General features: G+C 35.2%; 1 protein-coding gene across 1 annotated transcript in view; it reads right to left on the bottom strand.

The window, feature by feature from the left end:
* Nucleotides 1-14,694: 14,694 nt before the first annotated feature.
* Nucleotides 14,695-23,849, bottom strand: part of LOC132365116 (phospholipid scramblase 2-like) — a 32,820-nt gene continuing 23,665 nt past the window's right edge. Inside the window, exons 6-7 of the mRNA XM_059921813.1 lie at nucleotides 17,162-17,323; nucleotides 14,695-14,754 (exon numbers count right to left, since the gene is read on the bottom strand). Coding sequence (XP_059777796.1) covers nucleotides 14,695-14,754; nucleotides 17,162-17,323 — 222 coding nt within the window. The remainder of the gene's footprint in view (nucleotides 14,755-17,161; nucleotides 17,324-23,849) is intronic.

Here is a 23,849-nt window from a genome sequence, read left to right as displayed (position 1 = left end):
TGATGGAAAGTGAAAGGATATAAAAGATATTCCATGAAAATAGATATCAAAAGAAAACAAGGGGTAACTGTACTTATATCAGACAAAATAGACTATAAGACAAAGAGTATAGTAAGAGACAAAGAATGTAATTATGTAATGTCAAAGCAGTCAATTCAACAAGAGGATATAACATTTGTCAATATTTGTGCACCCAACATAGGAACACCTAAATATATAAAGCAAATATTAATACCTAAAGGGAGAAATAGACAGCAATACAATAATAGCACAGGATTTCAATACCCCACTTTCATCAATGAATAGATAATCCAGATACAAAATCAATAAGGAAACATTGAATTTAACACATTATACCAGATGGACATAACAGATATTTACAGAATGTTCCATTTAAAAGCAGCAGAATACAAATTCTTTTCGAATGTACATGCAGTATTCTCCAGGATAAATCATATATTATGCCCAAAACAGGTCTTAATGAATTTAAGAAGATTGAAATCATATCAAGCATCTTTTCTGAACACAATGGTATGAAAATAGAAATAAATTACAAGAAGAAAATTGGAAAATTGACAAATATGTGGAAATTAAACATGCCACAAAACAACTAAATGGTCAATAAATAAAGGAGAAATTTAAAAATATCTTGAGGCAAATTAACATGGAAATACTACAACCAAAACTTATGGGATGCAGCAAAAGCAATTCTATGAGGGAGTTTCATTTGGATAAATACCACATAAAAAAATAAGAACGATCTCTCTTACTGAACCAGGTTCGTTTGCCTAATGCACAGCGTACCAAAATGCTGAGATGCTGAGGCTTGCAGCAAAGAAAGGTTTATTCATAAGGCAGCCAAGTGAGGAGATAGGAGAAGAAGTGTCTCCAAAGGAAAGGGGCTCAGGATATTTATGGGATAAAGAATAAAAAAGCAGGGTGGTCTGAGGCATGGAGATTGTGGGGAAAGGTGATTGGAAAAAGATGCAGTAATCGTTCTGTGCAGGTGTTATTAGGCTACAGGTCTCTGCAAGTTAAAAAAAAAAAAGCACTCAGCATGAGATGAGGGTGGAGTTTTTGGCCCTCTGACATCAGAAGGCCACAGAGTGGACAGTCATACATGCCCAGTTGGAGGGTCAGTGGTCCTATCCAGTCTTAACTAGCTCAGCTCAAATTAGCCACAGCTGACTCTTGGCTCAGCTTGGACTAGACACAGCTGACTCCTCATTTCTGGAAAACAAGTTGAACAAACATCTTATTGTTTAGGCTGTGTGCCTCTCAGAGGACATGCAAGACTTTTGTAGCAACAATTAAAATGACTTTGATTAGTGAAGGCAGGTTACATGTGAAATGGATTTAACTAATGATTACCCATGGTTTGCTATCTAATAAACTCACTAACTTTACACCTGAAGGTACTTGAAAGAAGAACAAACTAAGTCCAAAATTAGTAGAATGAAGGATAACAAAAATCAGAGCAGAAATAAAATATAGAATAAAAACAAGAGAAAAGATAAATGGAACTAAGAGCTGTTTTTTAAAAGACAAACAAAATAGACAAACCTTATCTAGACTTACCAAGGAAGAAGAGAGAGGACTCAAATAAATAAATTTAAAAATGAATGTCATGTTACAAGTGATAACAGAGATGCCAAGGATTATAAGAGACTACAATGAACAACTATACACCAACAAATTGGACGACCTAAAAGAAATAAATTCCTAGAAAATAAGCATCAAAGACTGAATCATCAGCAAATGGAAAATCTGAGCAGACCAATCTCCTAGTAGTAAGGAGATTCAATCAGTAATCAAAAACCTCACAACAAATAAAAGTCTAGGACAAGATGGCTTCACTGGTGAATTTTACCAAACATTTAAAGAAGGATGAATACCTGTCCTTCCCAAATTCTTTCAAAAAAAGAAGAAAGGGGATCTCATTTTAAGATGGCAGCCTTACCCTGATATAAAAATTAGACAAGTATGCTACAGGAAAAGAAAATTACAGGCCAATATCCTTGATGAGTATAGATACAAAAATTCTCAACAGAACATTAGAAAAACAAATTCAACAATATATTCAAATAATCATACACCACGATCAAGTGGGTTGTTTTCCAGGGATGCAAAGATGATCCAAAATGCACAAATCAATCCGTGTGACACACTACTTAATACAGTGAAGAATAAAAAGTTATATCATCATCTAAATACATGCAAAAAAGCATTTGACAAAATTCAACAACCATTCATGATAAAAACTCTCAACAAACCGGGTATAGAGGGAACAAAATTCAACATAATAAAGGCCGTTTACGACAAGCCAACAGCTAACATCATACTCAATGGTGAAAAGCAGAAAGCTTTTCTACTAAGATCAGGAACAGGAAAAGAATGCCCACTCTTGCCAATTTTATTCAACATAGTACTAGAAGTTAGCCAGAACAATTAGGTGAGAAAAAGAAACAAAAGTCATACAAATCAGTCAGAAAGAAGTAAAACTGTCTCTTTTCACAGATGATATGATATTATATATAGAAAACCCCAAACTCCAACAGTAAACTATTAGAACTAATCAATGTATTGTTAAAGATGTGGAATACAGAAACAATATACAAAAATTTGTTGCATTTCTATACATTAACTATGAACTATCCAAAAGAGAAATTATGGAAACAATCCCATTTACAATTGCATCAAAGAGAATAAAATATCTAGGAATAAATTTAACCAAGGTTATGAAAACTATGTACACTGGAAAGCTATAAGACATTGATGAAAGAAATTTAAGAGACAAATCAATGGATAGATAGTCTGTGATGGTGGATCGGAAGAATTAACATTGTTCAAATAGCCATACTAACCAAAGAAATCTGTAAATTCAATTCAATCCCTATCAAAATTCCAACGGTAGTTTTCACTGAAAGAGGAAAAAAACCTAAAATGTGCATGGAACCACAAAAACCATGAATAGCCAAAGGAATCACGAGAAAGAAGAACAAAACTGGAGGCATCACTCATTTCAAACTATATTACTAATCTACAGTTATCAAAACAGTATGGAGGGACTTCCCTGGTGGCACAGTGGTTAAGAATCTGCCTGCCAATGCAGGGGACATGGGTTCGAGCCCTGGTCCGGGAAGATTCCACATGCCACGGAGCAGCTAAGCCTGTGCACCACAACTGCTGATCCTGTGCTCTGGAGCCCACAAGACATAATTCTTGAGCCCGGGTGCTACAAAAAAAAAAAAAAAAAACCAGTATGGAATTGACATAAAAAAGACATAGATCAGTGGAACAATACAGAGTCCAGAAATAAACCCACACATATGTTGCCATTTCATTTATGTCAAAGGATCTACAAATATAATGGGAAGAGAATAGTCTCTTTAATAAATGGTGCTAGGAACACTGGATATCCACATGCAAAATATTGAAACTGGAGCATTATTTTACACCATACACAAAACTCAATTCAAAATGAATAAAGACTTGAATATAAAACCTGAAAACATAAAACTCCTAGAAGAAAAGATAGAGGGTAATATCCTTGATATTGGTCTTGGCATGATATTTTAAATTTGACACCAAAAGCACAAAGGCAACAAAGGCAAAAATCAACAGGTGGGACTACATCAAACTAAAACACTTTTGCACAGCAAAAGAAACTCTCAATAAAATGAAAAAGGAGCCTTCAGAAAGAGAAAATATTTGCTAATCACATATTTTGTAAGGGATTAATATATAAAATATTAAGTAACTCACACAGTTCAAAAGCAAAAAAAAAATCTAATTAAAAACTAGGCAGAGGATCTGAATAAATGTTTTTTCAAAGAAGACATACAAATGGCCAACAGATACACTAAAAGGTGCTCAACATCACTCATCATCAGAGAGATGCAAATCAAAACCACAATGAGGTATTACTTCACACTGATTAGAATGCCTATTTTCAGAAAGACAAGAAATAACAAGTGTTGTCAAGGATGTGGAGAAAAGGGAACTCGTGCACTTTTGGTGGAAATGTAAATTGGTGCAGCTACTATGGAAAACAGTATGGAGATTCCTCAAAAAATTAGAAATATCATATGATCCAGCAATTCCACCTCTGGGTATTTAATCAAAGAAAACGAAATCATCTCAAAAAGATACCTGCACTCATATGTTCATTGTAGCATTATTTACATTAGCCAGGACATGAAAACAACCTAAGTGTTCATCCACAGAAGAATGGATAACAAAACTATGGTATATGTACACAATGGAATATTATTCAGCCATAAAAAGAAGGAATTCCTGCTATTTGCAACAACGTGGATAGACCTTGAGGGCATTATGCTAAATGATATATAGCAGATAGAGAAAGACAAATACTATGTGATTTCACCTATATGTGGAACATATTAAAAACTGAACTCATAGACACAGAGTAGAGGGGGTGGTTGTCAGTGGTGGGGAGTTGGGGGGTTGGCAAAATGAGTAAAGGTTGTGAAAGGGCACAAACTAGGTTATAAGATAAATTAGTCCTGGGGATGTAATGTGCAGCATGGTGATTATAGTTGACGATACTGTGTCACATATTTGAAAGCTGCTAAGAGAAAAAATCTTTTTTTTTAACCAACAAACAAAATATATTAATGATTTTATAAGATGTTAACATAGGAAAGAAATAGTATCTTAGAGAACCATTGTTAATGTATTTTTTAAACAATTTTAAAATAATTGTTGTGATTTCACTACACTACTAACAATTATCTATAGTCATTGGGAAATGTGAGTCAAAGCAGAACAAATACATTCATACAGACATTATTACTGAGCTATAAACCTTTGGAGGATAATGACCTTACATTGCTCTGTGTGTGTATGTGTGTGTGTGTGTGTGTGTGTGTGTGTGTGTGTGTGACAGGAACTTATGCATTGAAGGCTACAAAGTACCCAAAATATTTGTTCTTTTGTTTTTTATTACAACATGAGTTAGAGATGCATGATAAATAAAAAACCCAGCAAATAATTGCCTTTTGAAGTGTGTGAGCAGATCCTCTGCTGTTTGGGAATTATTGTTAAAAGACTATAAAATATTACTTTCAGGAAACTTGTCATCTAGGTAATATCTGCGTTTATTGACAAAGAGATTCTCTCTCTGTGAAGTCATCATTATCAAATTTTGACAATTTCACAGTGTGTCCATTATGCATTAGGGTGTTTCTTATTTCTTTCTGTTTCAGGTACTATGTCTATATCTTCCTGGAAATAAAAGTTGGCCAGACCATCTGGGGTTAGAAAGAGAGCAAAAAATTCTTTAACCTGGGGACACTACCGGAAATGTTTCTTTTCTTTTGGGCATTTTCCTGGTGATTGGTTTATTCCTAAATGCATGCTACTGACCTTGTTTCCATTTTGTGAGTAAACTGGGACTGAAGATAAGATTTGCAATAAAGGTGTGCTTACTTGCTTATTATCAAAATGAATAGCTTATATATTATCCCTTGCTAATGAGTAAATATTGTTGGTTAGTTCTTTATTTGGGGGGATGGTAGAGTTGTTTTATAATGTCATGTTAGAGTCTACTGTACAGTGAAGTGCAGTTCCCTGTGCTATACAGCAGGTTCTCATTAGTTATCTATTTTATACATATTAGTGTATATATGCCAATCCCAATCTCCCAATTCATCCCACTCCCCCCTTTCTCCCCTTGGTGTCCATACATTGGTTGTCTACATCTATTTCTCTATTTCTGCCTTGCAAACCCCTGGTTCATCTATACCATTTTTCTAGATTCCACATATATGCGTTAATATACGACATTTGTTTTTCTCTTTCTGGCTTACTTCACTCTGTATGACAGTCTCTAGGTCCATCCAAGTCTCTACAAATGACCCAATTTCATTCCTTTTTATGGCTTAGTAATGTTCCATTGTATATATGTACCACATCTTCTTTATCCATTCGTCTATCGATGGACATTTAGGTTGCTTCCATGACCAGGCTATTGTAAATAGTGCTGCAGTGAACATTGGGGTACATGTGCCTTTTTGAATTATGGTTTTCTCTGGGTATATGCCCAGTAGTGGGATTGTTGTGTCATATGATAATTCTATTTTTAGTTTTTTAAGGAACCTCCATACTGTTCTCCATAGTGGCTGTATCAATTTACATTCCCACCAACAGTGCAAGAGGGTTCCCTTTTCTCCACACTCACTCCAGAATTTATTGTAGATTTTTTTATTATGGCCATTCTGACTGGTGTGAGGTGACACCTCATTGTAGTTTTGATTTGCATTTCTCTGATAATTAGTGATGTTGAGCATCTTTTCATGTGTTTGTTGGCCATCTGTATATCTTCTTTGGAGAAATGTATATTTAGGTCTTCCACCCATTTTTTGATTGGGTTGTTTGTTTTTTTTGATATTGAGCTGCATGAGCTGCTTGTATATTTTGGAGATTAATCCTTTGTTTATTCATTTGCAAATATTTTCTCCCATTCTGAGGTTTCTCTTTTTCTCTTGTTTATGGTTTCCTTTGTTGTGCAAAAGCTTTTAAGTTTCATTAGGTCCCATTTGTTTATTTACGTTTTTATTTCCATTACTCTAGGAGGTGTGTCAAAAAAGATGTTGCTGTGATTTATGTCAGAGTGTTCTTCCTATGTTTTCCTCTAAGAGTTTTATATAAGAGTTTTATAGTATCTGGTCTTACATTTAGGTGTTTAACTCATTTTGAGTTTATTTTTCTGTATGGTGTTTGGGAATGTTCTAATTTCATTCTTTTACATGTAGCTGTCCAGTTTTCCCAGCACCACTTATTGAAGAGGCTGTCTTTTCTCCATTGTATATCCTTGCCTCCTTTGTCATAGATTAGTTGACCATAGGTGCGTGGGTTTATCTCTGGGCTTTCTATCCTGTTCCATTGATCTATATTTCTGTTTTTTGTGCCAGTACCATATTGTCTTGGTTACTGTAGCTTTGTAGTATAGTCTGAAGTCAGGGAGTCTGATTCCTCCAGCTCTGTTATTTTTTTCTCAAGATTGCTTTGGTTATTCAGCGTCTTTTACATCTCCATACAAATTTTAAGATTTTTTGTTCTAGTTCTCTGAAAAATGCCATTGGTAAGTTGATAAGGATTGCATTGAATCTGTAGATTGCTTTGGGTAGTATAGTCATTTCCACAATATTGCTTCTTCCAATCTGAGAACATGGTATTTTCTGCTTGTGTCATCTTTAATTTCTTTCATCAGTGTCTTGTAGTTTTCTGAGTACAAGTCTTTTACCTCCTTATGTAGGTTTATTCCTAGGTATTTTTGTTGCAATGGTGAATGGGATTGTTTCCTTAATTTCGCTTTCTGATCTTTCGTTGTTAGTGTATAGGAATGCAAGAGATTTCTGTGCATTAATTTTGTATCCTGCAACTTTACCAAATTCATTGATTAGCTCTAGTAGTTTTCTGGTGGCATCTTTAGGATTTTCTTTGTATAGTATCATGTCATCTGCAAACAGTGACAGTTTTACTTCTTCTTTTCCAATTTGTATTCCTTTTATTTCTTTTTCTTCTCTGATTGCTGTGGCTAGGACTTCCAAAACTATGCTGAATAAAAGTGGCGAGAGTGGACATCCTTGTCTTGTTCCTGATCTTAGAGGAAATGCTTTCAGTTTTTCACCATTGAGAATGACGTTTGCTGTGGGTTTGTTGTATATGGGTTTTATTATGTTGAGGTAGGTGCCCTCTATACCCACTTTCTGGAGAGTTTTTATCATAAATGGGTGTTGAATTTTGTCAAAAGCTTTTTCTGCATCTATTGAGATGGTCATATGGTTTTTATTCTTCAATTTAATATGGTGTATCACACTGATTGATTTGTGTATATTGAAGAATCCTTGCATCCCTGGGATAAATCCCACTTGATCATGGTGTATGATCCTTTTAATGTGCTGTTGGATTCTGTTTGCTAGTATTTTGTTGAGGATTTTTGTATCTATATTCATCAGTGATATTTGTCTGTAATTTTCTTTTTTTGTAATATCTTTGTCTGGTTTTGGTATCAGGGTGATGATGGCCTCTTAGAATGAGTTTGGGGGTGTTATTTCCTCTGCAAATTTTTGGAAGAGTTTGAGAAGGATGGGTGTTAGCTCTTCTCTAAATGTTTGATAGAATTCACCTGTGAAGCCATCTGGTCCTGGACTTTTGTTTGCTGGAAGATTTTTAATCACAGGTTCAATTTCATTACTTGTGATTTGTCTGTTCATATTTTCTACTTCTTCCTGGTTCAGTGTTGGAAGGTTATATCTTTCTAAGAATTTGTCCATTTCTTCCAGGTTGTCCATTTTATTGGCACAGAGTTGCTTGTAGTAGTCTCTTAGGATGCTTTGTATTTTTGCAGTGTCTGTTGTAACTTCTCCTTTTTCATTTCTAATTTTATTGATTTGAGTCCTCTCCCTCTTTTTCTTGATGAGTCTAGCTAAAGGTTTATCAATTTTGTTTACCTTCTCAAAAACCAGCTTTAGTTTTATTGATCTTTGCTATTGCTTTCTTTGTTTCTATTTCATTTATTTCTGCTCTGATCTTTATGATTTCTTTCCTTCTACTAACTTTGGTTTTTGTTTGTTCTTCTTTCTCTAGTTCATTTAGGTGTAAGGTTAGATTGCTTATTTGATATTTTTCTTGTTTCCTGAGGTAGGATTTTATTGCTATAAACTTCCCTCTTAGAACTGCTTTTGCTGCATCCCATAGGTTTTGGGTTGTTGTGTTTTCATTGTTATTTGTCTCCAGGTATTTTTTGGTTTCTTCTTTGATTTCTTCAGTGATCTCTTGGTTATTTAGTAGTTATTGTTTAGCCTCCATGTGTTTGTGTTTTTTTCAGTTTTTTTCCTGTAATTTATTTCTAATCTCATAGTGTTGTGGTCAGAAAAGATGCTTGATATGATTTCAATTTTCTTAAATTTACTGAGGCTTGATTTGTGTCTGAAGATGTGATCTATCCTCAGAATGTTCCATGTGCACTTGAGAAGAAAGTGTAATCTGCTGTTTTTGGAAGAATGTCCTATAAATATCAATTAAATTTATCTGGTCTATTGTGTCATTTAAATCTTGTGTTTCCTTATTAATTTTCTGTCTGGATGATCTGTCCACTGCTCTAAGTGAGGTATTATAGTCCCCCACTATTATTGTGTTACTGTTGATTCCCCCTTTTATAGCTGTTAGCATTTGCTTTATGTATTGAGGTGCTCCTACATTGGGTGCATATATATTTACAATTGTTATATCTTCTTCTTGGATTGATCCCTTGATCATTATGTAGTGTCCTTCCTTGTCTGTTGTAACATTCTTTATTTTAAATTCTATTTTATCTGTTATGAGTATTGCTACTCCAGCTTTCTTTTGATTTCCATTTGCATGGAATAACTTTTTCCTTCCCTTCACTTTCAGTCTGTATGTGTCCCTAGGTCTGAAGTGGGTCTCTTGTAGACAGTATATATATGGATCTTGTTTTTGTATCCATTCAGCAAGCCTATGTCTTTTGGTTGGAGCATTTAATCCATTCACATTTAAGTTAATTATCGATATGTATGTTCCTATTACCATTTTCTTAATTGTTTTGGGTTTGTTTTTGTAGGTCCTTTCTTTCTCTTGTGTTTCCCCATTAGAGAAGTTCCTTTAGCATTTGTTGTAGAGCTGGTTTTGTGGTGCTGAATTCTCTTAGCTTTTGCTTGTCTGCAAAGCTTTTGATGTCTCCATTGAATCTGAGTGAGAACCTTGATAGGTAGAGTAATCTTGGTTGTAGGTTTTTCCCTTTCATCACATTAAATATATTCTGCCACTCCCTTCTGGCCTGCAGAGTTTCTGCTGAAAAATCAGCTGATAACCTTATGGGTATTCACTTGTATGTTATTTGTTGCTTTCCCCTTGCTTCTTTTAATATTTTTTCTTTGAATTTAATTTTTGATTGTTTGATTAATATGTGTCTTGGCATGTTTCTCCCTGGGTTTATCCTGTATGGGACTCTCTGTGCTTCCTGGACTTGATTGACTATTTCCTTACTCATATTAGGGAAGTTTTCAACTATGATCTCTTCAAATATTTTCTCAGTCCCTTTTTTAAAATCTTCTTCTTCTGGGACCCCTATAATTTGAACGTTTGTGTGTTTAATGTTGTCCTAGAGGTCTCTGAGACTGTCCTCCATTCTGTTCATTCTTTTTTCTTTACTCTGCTCTGTGGCAGTTATTTCCACCATTCTGTCTTCCACCTCACTTATCCATTCTTCTGCCTCAGTCATTCTGCTATCGATTCCTTCAAGTGTATTTTTAATTTCAGTTATTGTGGTGTTCATCACTGTTTGTTTGCTCTTTAGTTCTTCTAGGTCCTTGTTCAATGTTTCTTTTATTTTCTCCATTCTATTTCTGAGATTTTGGATCATCTTTATTCTCATTACTCTGAATTCTTTTTCAGGTAGACTGCCTATTTCCTTTTCATTTGTTTAGTCTTGTGGGTTTTTACCTTGCTCCTTCATCTGCTGCATATTTCTCTGTCTTCTCCTTTTGTTTAACTTACTGTGTTTGGGGTCTCCTTTCCGCAGGCTGCAGGGTCATAGTACCCCTTACTTCTGGTGTCTGTCCCTAGTGGGTGAGATTGGTCCAGAGGCTTGTGTACACTTCCTGGTGCCTGTGTTCTGGTAGGTGGGGCTGGATCTTGCCCCTCTGATGGGCAGGGCCACATCTGGTGGTGTGTTTTGGCTTGTCTGTGAGCTTAGTATGACTTTAGGCAGCCTGTCTGCTAATGGGTGGGGTTGTGTGTCTGTCTTGCTAGTTGTTTGGTATGCCCACGTGAAGTTACAACAGCCTGAGGCACGCTGTGCATTCTCCCAGGGAAGTTGGCCCAGGAATGTGGGATCCTCAGCAGTGGTGGGCTGCACAGGCTCCCAGGAAAGTGTGGGCAGTAACCTGCATGTGCTCACAGGACCCTTGGTGGCAGCAGCAGCAGCTGTTGCACCCGCCTCTGGGGACCGAGATAACAGCCGTGGCTCGTGCCCACCTCTGGAGCTCAAGTAGGCGGTGCCCTGCCATCTGTGAGCACTCGGAGCAAGAAGCTCCTATGGCGGGCCCGCACCTCTCCTTGCGCACCCACAATGGTCTCTTGCCTCTACACCAGGTCCAGACTTTTTCCCGGACTCCCTCCCGGCTAGCTGTGGTGCACTAGCCCCTTCAGGCTGTCTTCATGCAGCCAACCCCAGTCCTCTCCCTGGGATCCGACCTCCGAAGCCCGAGCCTCAGCTCCCAGCACCCACCCACCCTGGCGGTTGAGCAGACAAGCGTCTCAGGCTGGTGAGCACTGGTCAGCAGCAGTCCTCTGTGCAGGATTTTAAGAGAGACAATCTTAAAGTTCTCATCACAAGAAAAGAAAAATTGTAACTATGTGAGGGGATGGATGTTAACTAAACTTATTGTGGTAATCATTTTGCAATATAAACATAAATCCTCATGTTGCACATCTAAAACTAATACAATGTTATATGTCAATTATATTTCAATAAAACTTGGAACTATTATTTCACTATGTGCTGTTCTAAACTACATGTCACAACTCCTGAATCCAATTAGGTGATACGCAATTTACTTTGTCCCATTATTGATGGTGATAACTTTGACTATGTGATCACAGTGGGGGCTGCTAGGCTCTGCTGGAAAAGTTACTCTTTCCCCCTTAAAAATTAAAAGGGTTTCATGAGAAAGTAATTCAAAACTATATCTGTGTCCTCAGCAAAATTTTAATTTTCTCATTTATTATGTCTGTAAGGACACATGGTGTCCTACTTTACTTAATGGTAATAATCTCATAAAAATATTTTGATGTTCAAATTGTCCTTAATTTTGCTGGTTGGAGCCCTTTCAAATTCATTCTTTGAACACACCACCATCATTCCTTGAGCACCTTCTTGATCTTCCATAAGTTGTTCAAGGCTTATCTTGTACTTTTCCTGGCTTCAACTCTGGGATCAACCATTTCTCAAAGAGCCCAGTTCAGGTAGAGAATGGCACTTAGAAGCCAAGAGCTAGGACTTGGGGGGCAGAATAATGACCTGAGATGTGATGATTTTCTTTTGTTCTTTTCAGAGTGAGAAGGACAGGCAAAGGGAACCCCTGTTCTGAATGAGTCCATGACCCCACGTCTCTAAGTCAAATCATCCTGAGGGACAGAACCTCTGAAGTGGTAAGGTCTCTACACAAAGGCAGGCATAGGAAATGGGGTGCAAGGACACAATACTTTTATAGGATTTCTTTTTGTTCCTCATACTTTGATGCTTTAAATGTCTGTGATTAAACAGTGCTGAATTGATTGAACCTTATTGATGAGGTAAGTAAAAATGAACTAGACTGTGGGAATATCATGGATTTTAAGGCACAGAAACCATTCTACTAAGGCCTAACAATGTCTCCCCTAGTGCAGATATATAATAATTGTTTTGTGAATAAATAATCATAGATAGGTATTTTCATGAATTTTTCTGATATATGATAAATTCATTCAACTAGAAGAGTACAGTCTGTTCTGACTGGAAATAAGTTTTCTTACTTATAAAAATTATTCTCTTGGTTCCATCTGATTTCTCCTTCTGGAATTCTGGTTGTACATAAATTGAAGTTGATATATCTATTCCTCAAAAATCATCTTTTCTCTCTATACTTTGTTAGACTTCCTGGAGAATTTCTAAAATCTGTCTTCTTATTGTATTATCTTTCTTCCATCATATGGATGATATGATGTGGTCATCATATTTTTCAACCTCACTAACATTTTGCCACATCAAAATGTTCCCATTTCTCTGTTGCCTGTTCCAGGAACAAATACATATGCAACATTCCCTGAAATCTCACTGAGATTACAAATTAAGATATTTATTGTAATTCCTGGTATTTTTCTCATTTAAATTTCTAATCTTTCATATTTGATCATTTTTCTCTTTATAAATATTTAATGAGAAGGTATTTGTCTAATATTTGAACTTAAATGGGTCCTGCAGATAGTGTGTGGTTTTCTGCTTAAATTTTCCTTGCACAGTTGAAGATAGAAGGAATTGCTCAGATTATCTGCAGTTTTACTTTGTATAATCAGAGACCCTGTGTCCCATGCAAGGAAAGGGGAGGAGGAAGCTGGGGAGGAAGGGGTGGGGGGAAATGAAAGCAAGATGCAGCTGTCACAGAGATAATGTCAGTATCTCTAACCTCTTTTTGGGTTGGTTGTGGTACCTGACAGCTGGCTTGGAAAGCCCTCCCCTTCTCTAAACTGGTATAACTAATGCCACTAGGATCCAGCTGTGCAGGTACCTCACTTTACCTGGCATGCTGTCTGTACCAATTCTAAACTGAATGTGAATACCTCTGTTACATCTTATCGTTGTACTCTGGCATGTGGTGAATTATTTAGGCTAATGAAAGGTAGTCTGGACATCACTTTTCCTGCAGTTTCCCCGCCATCCCAGTGTTCTCAGCATTAGGAGCTAGTGGTGTTGGAGTTCTGCTGCAGAAGAAAGGAAGTCTCTCCCATAAGCTCTTATTTCTTAAACACGTGTCCTTTGCATGAAGTAAATTGTGGGTTGTATATCTCACTCAATTCAATTTTCTCTACAAAACAGAGTTTAAAAATTCCTTTAACTTTCTGACAGATAGAAATGCTAGCTTCCAATACTGGTATTGATTTTACTAATGGTATCATATGCTTTTGCTCCTTTTAAAGAGATTTGAAAGAGAATGAAAGATACAGGCTTCAGAATACCACCTGAATTGCTTGTTCACTGATTGTTTAAAAAAATCAAATATGCAAGGAAATATATCAATAATTTAAAAACCGGTTATTTGATTATTGGTACATTTAACACTAGGCCTATACTGAAGTTTATACCCTGCGAAGGAATATGTATATTCTATTAACACCTAGAGTAATATCAAGGTTACTGTGTTCTATAAACAATAGGATATAGGAACTAACTATTCCATGTGTAAATGGTTACTTCAAAAATTATAACAATACCCCAGTTTTAGAGTGAGTTTTTAAAATGTGTCCTTCTTTGGGACAGAATCAAAATCAAAACCATCAAAAATGGTAATTTACTGTCTTGTCAATATGAAGATTTTACTTACACTAGCAGATTAATTTATCAAAAAGTTAAATATAGTGTGGATTCCTGAATATAAAACAAACACATTTTACTTTTCCTTGATATCCATATTGAGTATTATTTGAACATAATTGTAAAGGATACTGAAATTATGTTATGTTAACTCTTGAATATACAGTATTTGTAAAATAACATGAGTTGTTACATATGAAATAACTAGATTTAACAAAGTATAATTTTACATTATAATTCCTTTAATAAGTCATTAATTTTTGCTATAAAAATGGAAAATAAATCAGAGTATAATTTAAAATGGCTTTTCATAAGAAGTTTCACGTCTAACGGTAAAAGTCCTATGCATTTCTCCCAAATACAGAGCGAACATTCAAAGAAAATGTATAAAACATTTGTAGCCAGTGAACAGAAAATGAACCATAGTTTCAAAGTGAAATAACATTCTGGGACTATAGGCATTACAGAGTATTTCACATATGGTACAATGACTTTCAAGAGAAAAAAATGATGAGTTTTTCTTTTATACAGTCCCAATCAGTATAGACATCAAATTTTCTGATACTTTCATTAATCTGCTACCATGTTCCTGCTGTCAAAAGCTGAATGCAGCCATTGTTATCATAAAACATGAAATCCTAGATAAAAGCAAAAATACAGAAATGAATTTTCAACAGCAGAACAGAGATAATTCTGATGCAGAGATGCTGAGGGATCTGATAAAATACAGTAATATATCTATTAAACAAGAAACAAAAAACTGTAAAAAGTAAACCTGGAGCTAGTCTATAGCTGTATAAGCTCTACCTGCAACTTTCAATTTTAATAGCAATTAAATACTACAATTCTATTCATTTGTTGATAACTGCATGAATTTGATTAATCTTCTGGTAATTTCTCCATATTTCACTTTTTAAAAATCCCCCTTGGGATCCTTCTCTTTCAATCTTTCTCCTCTGTGTTTTGTAGTCCTTCTCTCTCCTAACTTGTGACTAGAGTTCCATGTGCAATTTTTAGATTTGTTTTCCACAAGAATGACAGCCATCTCAAGAGTCAGAATGCACCTTAGAAATTTTTGTGTCGGTTTCATGATTTGTCTTCCAAATTTGCTCACTGTGTTCCCCAGCTTGTTCCATTTCATCATTGTGTATCCAGATGCCCTCCCCTATGACTTTAGCCAAACCCTATAGAATTTTTCTCTCACATCTATTATTTTCCTTTATCCCTTCAACAGAAATAATTTAATCCTAATTGCTAATCACTTGCAGTTGCACTATTGCAATTTTACCTCTCAAATTCATTTCTTTCTAATAGATACCAGAATCTTTCTAAAATTTATATTTATAATTTTTATATACATCTAGTTTGAAACTAACCAATTAACAAAAATTTTTTTAATGAATTACCAACAAAAAGTTGCCTAATCTTTAAAGGGCTTTTAGAAGAAGGCCAAAGTCATTTCTAAATAACCCCACCATCACCCCCAGTCTCATTTCCCATCTATCCAGATACCCCAAATTGCCTCTCTTCCCTAAACACACCATATCTTTCACATTACTCTGCCTTTTGTTGAACCCTTCCCTTAAGGTTAAGGTTAGATTTTGCTTTTTATTTGAAATGAATACTTATTGAAAACACATTTTTTACACAGAACTCTGGTTATATTAAAAGTTATTTAGAAAATATTATGCATATCCCAAATTAGACAGAATTGTATAACATTGTCCCAAAAACCCCTCACCCTGCTTCAATAATTATTAACATGACCAATCTTGGTTCAGCAATTACTACATCCCCTAGATCTCCCTGCCTTCACCTCCATTATTTTAGAGCAAAAACCCTGACAACATACCACATTATACTGAAATACATCAGTGTTTGCAGCTAAAAGATATGGACAGTGTTTTGCTTTTACATAACCCCTATTATCATCATCAGAGCTTAAAAAACCTTAATTAGTCATTATATCATCAAATAGCCAGTCAATGTTCAAATTCCCTGAATGTCTTGTTAATGTGTTTTTACACTGATTTGTTCAATATGCAAACATGGTCCACAAACTGGGTAAAGTTGATGTCTCTCTCCTTTTTTCATTTTATTTTTCTTTTTATCTTCCTTGACATTTATTTGTTGAAGGAACTGGGTCCTCTTTGCTGTATATCATCTCACCTTTTAGTTTTTTCTGATCGCATCTTCAAGTGAATGTTTAAGGTAGTTATCTAATGATTGCAAATCTTGTTTGCATATTGGAATCACCTGGGAGCCCTAAGCAGCTTAACGACTTGGTCCCACTTCCAGAGATTTTGGTTTACTAGATCTGGGTGCAGTCTTGACATAGGGAGTGTGAAAAGCTACCCAGGTGTTTCTACCCAGGTGTTTCTACTGTGCAGCTAAGGTTGAAAATCATTGTTCTGTCCCAGATGTCTTTGACTTTAGCTACGTATAGAATCATCTGGGGAGTTACACAAACTTCTGATTCTGAGCTTCCGATTTAATTGAACTGGGGTATGATTTGGTACTTGTAGTTTTTGAAATCTCTCTAGGCAATAATGTGAAGACAAGTTCAGGATCATTGCTCTATTCCATGTATTTCCTCTCAACTGGCAGTTCGATCCAATGGCTTGATTGGGTATATACTCTTATTGCAGATTATACTCTTGTATTAGATGATTTAATTTAATAGTGAATCAAGAGGAAATCTACCTGTTTCACTGAGTTTTATCCTATGTAAGCCCATATTTAAAGTATTCCCCAAAGCACCAATTTTGATTTTTTAATACAAGCCCCAAAGACTAGGGCCCCTCCTTAACACCTAATGTCCTTCTATTGACATGTGAAACTAAGTAGACTTTCCAGAGAGAACTAGTCACCTATGAATCCACAGTATCAGGAGAAACTGGAATTTCAGAGCTAGGATTAAATAAACCCTTTTGAACAAAACCTATACATTTAAGAAGGTCATTCTAAAATATACAATTTACTGAATAATTTAAGCATGATACTAGAGAAACCATCTATACCCAAGATTAGTAAGAATAGACTTACAATGAAAAAACACATGCCAAGTATCACAGCTTTCATTTTCACATCAATGTCTGCAGGGAACTGGATGACAAAGTTACTGTAATGTGTAAATATTTCTCTCATAAGCCTAGTAAACTGCTTGGAAATCTTGCCAACCACATTTTTTCCATCAAGAGATTTAATCTAAATTGAAAAAAAGGAGACAGGCTTAAAGAATTCTAGAAATTTTTAATTTACTTTCAAAGTTGGATTAAAATGAAACAAATATACTCTTAAAATTATGTGCCAGATGGAACTATGAACGTTATATGATTCAGTAGATGCATACAAATACCTGCATCTATCTATAGATACGTGAAAAAATTATTTCTTTGCCTTATGTAAAAGTTGTTTTGCTGAAATATTTAACATTTTTTATTCTACATTAAGATAGACTTAATAAATGAGTTGAATTGATCCAAAATAAAAGTTAAGTAGAAAAAGATACAAATATGAAATATTTCTTTGATGAAATTTCTAGAAGCCATGGGGGGGTGTAGTAAATGAAACACCCATCTGAATTCTGCTTTAAGACAAGCACAGAGAGTTTATATAGGTCTAGTGTTTAAAGGTGATGGGAAGCCCCATTATCACCCACTGTCAGTAGGAAAATGTGAAATGCCAAGAGCCTGGAGAAGAGGACTGGCAGTTTTGAGTGAAGTAAAGTAACCAATAAGTAACTTGATGGGATGCTCCAGGTCAAGGCTTGGGGTAAGGCTTGACAACAGAATGGGGCTGAACAACAAAGGAAGAAGCATGTATGAAACAAAAGAGCTCCAAAGTAAATTTTTTCTTATTTTACAATTCTGACTAAGGAAAGCTCAGGGCCATTATAAAGAGTTGAACAGATTGTGGCTGGATAAATGCACCTCACCAAGTGGACATGTGGGTCTGAATGTAGCCCACACTCACCAAAGTATGTGCAGGCAGGGTGTATGAAACCAGGAAGAGAAGTGTCCTTTTTGACTGTGTATAAGATACAATACGTGCTGCCAACAACCTTATGTTGACAATAACATAAATGTGGAGAAACTAAAAACAGTTGACCCATTTTGTTTGGATGTGGATGGTTAAATTATTGGGTTGCCAAAAAGTTCGTTTGGGTTTTTCCATAAGATGTTACAGAAAAACCCAAACGAACTCTTTGGCCAACTTTATATTAAAAAAACCTGAAATTAACTTTTAATATGAACACTGTAATAGCATAGATTACTGTTCATCAAATAGTCATTTCAATCCCCTCCCTCTGTAAGCCCAGTATACTTCCCCGCACATTGAAATTAGGATTGGCCAGTGCCTTGTTTGACCAATGGAGTGTTAGTGGATGTAACACGAGCAGAGACCTTAAACATGGATGAGCAGTTTGGCCATGGTCTTGCTCTCCTGTGATCAGCCACTAGAAAAGCATGATCCAGGCAGCTGCTGTTGCTACAGCTCTGGAATGAACATACGTGAAGCAGACCTGAGGGCAATTTACAGCCTAAATCAGAGCCATCTGTCTAAGCCTAGGTATATCCCCCAGACACTGTTGACCTACAGACCCATAAGCATGAAAATCAAATGCCTGTTGTTTTAAGCTACGGAGCTTTAGGGGTTGTTATGCATCGTTATTGTGGCAAAAACAGACACAAATCTCTTGTACAGTTTAGTGTTCCATCTTCTAATAGCTGCCATTTAAGCATTTGTACCCAGTAAGGAAATCTTATTTTATTTTTAAAATTTATTTTTAATTTAAAAATATTTTTTAAAATAAAAAATACAGAAGATAATTTACCAACCACCATAATCCTACCACTGGAAATAACAGATAGTAACATTTCCCCATTTTGATTCCTATAGCAAGAAATTTTAAACTTCACCAAAAGTCATTCAAAAAGTAAAAATTATAATTCTTTATGGAAAGCTTCAAATATGAACAATGACTTACAACTGAAAAGTTATCAGGACTAGGTAATACTTACCTAAATTTCAGATAACCTTTTAAAAAGAGAAAATCCCTATAATAAAGTTCTTTCAACTTTGAAAAAATTGGTATTTGTGACTCAAGAAGAAATATGTATTTAGTTTTTCTGTCTGATTCCTGACATAGAGCTCTAAAACTCTTATAACTTTCTTAGTGATAGGAATTGTAGGAGAGTTTTAAAATTATAACATGTGATCTTTGTCCCAGGTTCCTGGCACACAGATGCTAAAAGCTTTGGAAACTTCTGAGTGATAAATCTTTTGTGGGCTTATGAGATGACTGGCTGTGGGCCACTGATTGATAGCTTCAGGATTGGGGCCGGTCACCAGAAAGTCCAAGCCAAGGATTAGAGACTTGGCAAGTGGAAGGGGAGTGGGGCTTGTGGGGGAGGAGCCGGGGAGAGGCTAGAGATTGACCTAATAACCAATGGCCAACGATTTAGTCAATCAAACTAAATGATGGGGTTCAGAGATCTTCCAGGGTGGTGAATGCATCCATATTCTTAGAGGCTGGTGCATCCCAGCACCATGAAGACAGATGTTCTTGTGTTCAGTACCATTTCAGACCTCACCCTATATACATGCATGCCTTGGATATATTGCAGGTTTGGTTCCAGACCACTGCAATAAAGTGCATATCACAATAAAGTAAGTCACATGAAATTGTGGCTTTCCAGTACATATAAAAGTTATTTGTAAATTATATTGTAGCCTATTAAGTGTGCAATAGCATTATGTCTTAAAAAACAATGTACTACCTTAATTAAATATACTTTATTGCTAAAAAATGCTAACTACATTCCAGCCATCAGTAAGTCATAATCTTTTTGCTGGTGGAGGGTTTGAAATATTGTAAGAATTACCAGTTTGTGACACAGAGACATGAAGTGAGCAAATGCTGTTGGAAAAATGGTGCTGATAGACTTGCTTCACTCAAGGTTTCCATGAACCTTCTATTTGTAAAAAGTGCAATATCTGCAAAGTGCAATAAAGTGAAATGCAAATAAAAGAGGTATGCCTGTACTTCATCTTGCTGTTCATCTGTATCCTGATAATATCCTTTATAAAACCCATTATCATGAGTAAAATGTGTTTCTGAGTTCTGTGATCCATTCCAGCAAATTATTGCCTCTGAGAATGGAGTTGTGAGAACCGCTGCTTTATAGAAGGTTGGTCAGAAGTGCAGGAGTTCTGGGACTTGTGATTAGCATCTGAAGTAGGGGCAGTCTAGTGAGACTGAGTCCTTAACCTGTGGGGTATGCATCAGCCCCAATTAGTGTTGGAATTGAATCAAATTGTAGGACAACCTGTTGGTGCCTGGAGAGTTGGAGAATTGTTTGGTGTGAGAAAAAATTTCATACATTTGGTGTCAGAACTGTGGGTTAAAAATAGCATTATATATATTACATTTGAATTGAATTCACAAATCCATAAATTTAATACCAATAACTACTAAGATATTCTAAAAAGAAAATTATAGACTCACATAATATAAATATAAATGCAAAAATCCCAATAGAAAACTAGCACATAAAGCTAGGTAAGTATCAAAAGAATATACTATCATAAGTGTGAAATGCTAGAAAATTGATACAGTTAAAAACAAATGATCATATCAGTGGTTGCTGAAAAGATATTATTTGCTAATTAAGCATTTATATAACATTTAGTATATGGATGGCATACAAAGGCTTTACAATTGTTAGGTAACTTAATGTACATAATAACCTTGCATGTTACATACTATTATTATATACATTTTCCATATATAAAAACTGAAGCAAAGAAAGGTTATTTGTCTAATGTTACACAGATAAGAAATTGCAGTCATGGGTTTCAAACCAAGGCATTCTGGCTCCAGGGTCTGCACCCTTGATCGTTATAACATTCTTCCTTTTAAAAAGTTGATACTTAACTTTTAAAATTCCTAATAAAAATCTTAGTCAGGAGGTAGCAAACAATGGTCAGTGGGCCACATCTGCCTGCCTTCTGTTTTTGTAAATAAAGTTTAATGGTACACAAACATGACCATTCATTTATATATTGCCTATGACTATTTTTATGCTACAACAGTAGAATTGAGTAGTTGTGACAATGAATACATGACCCACGTAACCTTAAATATTTTCTATCTGGCCCTCTACAAAAAAAAAATTTTTTTCATTCCTGCTTTAGGTAGATAGGAATAGGAAAAATGGTATGAAAACAATAGTAATATCTTTCTAAATTATTAAATATTTGTTACTATTTCAACTGAAATAGTCAAATTGGTAGGTATTCCCACTATTGTCATCATCATTATTATTATTATTGATGTGTAGGTAGGCTGGAAAAAAATGAACAAACTGGTACATAAACATTAGAGGAGCTACCATCTCATTTGTGCTGTGATTTTATATCCAGAAAAACTAAAAATAAAGCAAAAACACCTAAATTTAATATTAGAATACAGTCATATGACTGGATGAAGGTAAAGAAAAATATCTTTTCTCATCATTTAAAATAAGCACTTCAAAATGTAAATATTCCTTCTTAATAATGAGAATGGCTATACATTACTTAGGAATAACTTAACAGAAAAGGCAGAGGTTCTGTATGAAGAAAACTATATGGCCTTATGAAGAATACAAAATAAGATATGAATTAAAAGACGTAACACTACTGGGATGGGACAGGTTTAGCATATCATACATGCTAATTTTAAAAAATGATGAACAGATTTTACACAATACTGATTAGATTCTAACCTCTGAAAAAGTGAATGAAAAGGTCTTACTGTTCATATAAAAGGAAATATCAGATAATTCAAGAAAATATGATAAAGAAGAATAATGAGTGATCATTTTGCTATGACTAGACAGAGGACATATCATTAAGGCATCATAAGCATATCATAAGGCATTGCTGTGAAAAGAGATAGGTCACTGCAACAGAGCATAGAATCTCTAATAAAATTGCTGGTGAGTTAAAGATTTAAATATAAAATATTAAAAAACATTAGATAAAACATAAGGTTTGAGATGTACCTTTATAATTAAGACAAGAGAACCAGAAGCTATGAAAATAGCCATACTTAACGACATTAAGTAAATTGATACAGCCACTATGGAGAACAGTATGGAGGTTCCTTAAAAAACTAAAAATAGAACTACCATATGACACAGCAATCCCACTCCTGGGCATATACCCAGAGAAAACCGTAATGCAAAAAGATACATGCACCCCAGTGTTCATTGCAGCACTATTTACAATAGCCAGGACATGGAAGCAACCTAAATGTCCATCAACAGAGTAATGGATAAAGGAGATGTGGTACATATATACAGTGGAATATTACTCAGCCATAAAAAGGAACAAAACTGTGCCATTTGCAAAGGCGTGGATGGACCTAGAGACTGTCATACAGAGTGAAGTAAGTCAGAAAGAGAAAAACAAATATCGTATAATATCGCTTGTATATGGAATCTAGAAAAATGATACAGATGAGCATATCTGCAAAGCAGACATAGAGACACAGATGTAGAGAACAAATGTATGGACACCAAGGGGGGTAAGGGGGAGTGGGATGATTGGGAGATTGGGATTGACATATACACTACTATGTATAAAATAGATAACTAATGAGAACCTACTTATAGCACAGGGAACTCTACTCAATGCTCTGTGGTGACCTAAATGGGAAGGAAATCCAAAAGAGAGGGGATATATGTATATGTATAGCTGATTCTCTTTTCTGTACAGCAGAAACTAACACAACATTGTAAAGCAACTATACTCCAATAAAAATTAATTAAGAAATAGAAATAAAAAATAAAATTTCTGTGTGGCAAATATATAAAAATAAAGTATGAAAACAAAGGGTAGATTTTTGGAAAAATTTGAAAATCAGAGAAGAGATGCAGGATCAATGTCTCCAATGCACAAATTATTTTTGTAAATTGACAATAAAATGTAAACAACCAATAGATAAATGGATATTAATACACAATGCAAAAAGAGCAAATACAAGTAGCTAGTAAAGGTAGAGTAAAATGCTCAAAATCTTAATTGTAGGTATTACATGTTAAAGTAGAGATAACTTTCCCCCTTGTCACTTGCTGATTTTAGATTTCCATTTTTAGTTTGAAGTTTGCTGTTTATTTAAGCTGTACCTGAGTGTCATTTCTTTTTCTTACCCAGAACTTCTGGCAGTCTCTGAATTGGAGCATCCATAGCGTAAGGTCTGAAAGAATCTTAGCAATTTATCTCTTTAAATATTATTTAAGCACATTCTCTGTCTTGTCTTTCTTTGTATCTCCTCTTTGGCATATGCACAAGCATTTTTCTAGCTTCTATGTCCCTTCAATTTTATTTTTGTCTCTTCAAATTGATGTCTTTTTCCCACCTCCTCTTTATTTTCTTCATATGGATCATCCAGTTCACTAATTCTCTCTTTACTTGTATCTAATTTTAGCTCAACCTTTCTAATGCATTGTTGTTGTTGTTGTTTTTTAATCAGTGACTGTTCCTTATTTCTGAAGGTTCTTCTGGCTTGTTTTCAAACTCTTTTCATTCTCCTCTTGTGATCTTCCTTGTTTCTTCTTTAGTCTCTTTAATATTTATTTAGGTATTTCTTATATGATTGATTGCTGACTGTTCTATTATATGCAGTTTATTCCTGGTGGATTAGTTCCTAGAGCAGTATGTAATGTTTGAATCTGCTCATGTG

The sequence above is a fragment of the Balaenoptera ricei genome, chromosome 4 (genome assembly GCF_028023285.1).
Source record: "Balaenoptera ricei isolate mBalRic1 chromosome 4, mBalRic1.hap2, whole genome shotgun sequence".
Taxonomy (NCBI): Eukaryota; Metazoa; Chordata; class Mammalia; order Artiodactyla; family Balaenopteridae; genus Balaenoptera; species Balaenoptera ricei.
The sequence above is the reverse complement of the archived record's forward strand: the minus strand, read 5'-3'. Positions and strand labels throughout refer to the sequence as shown.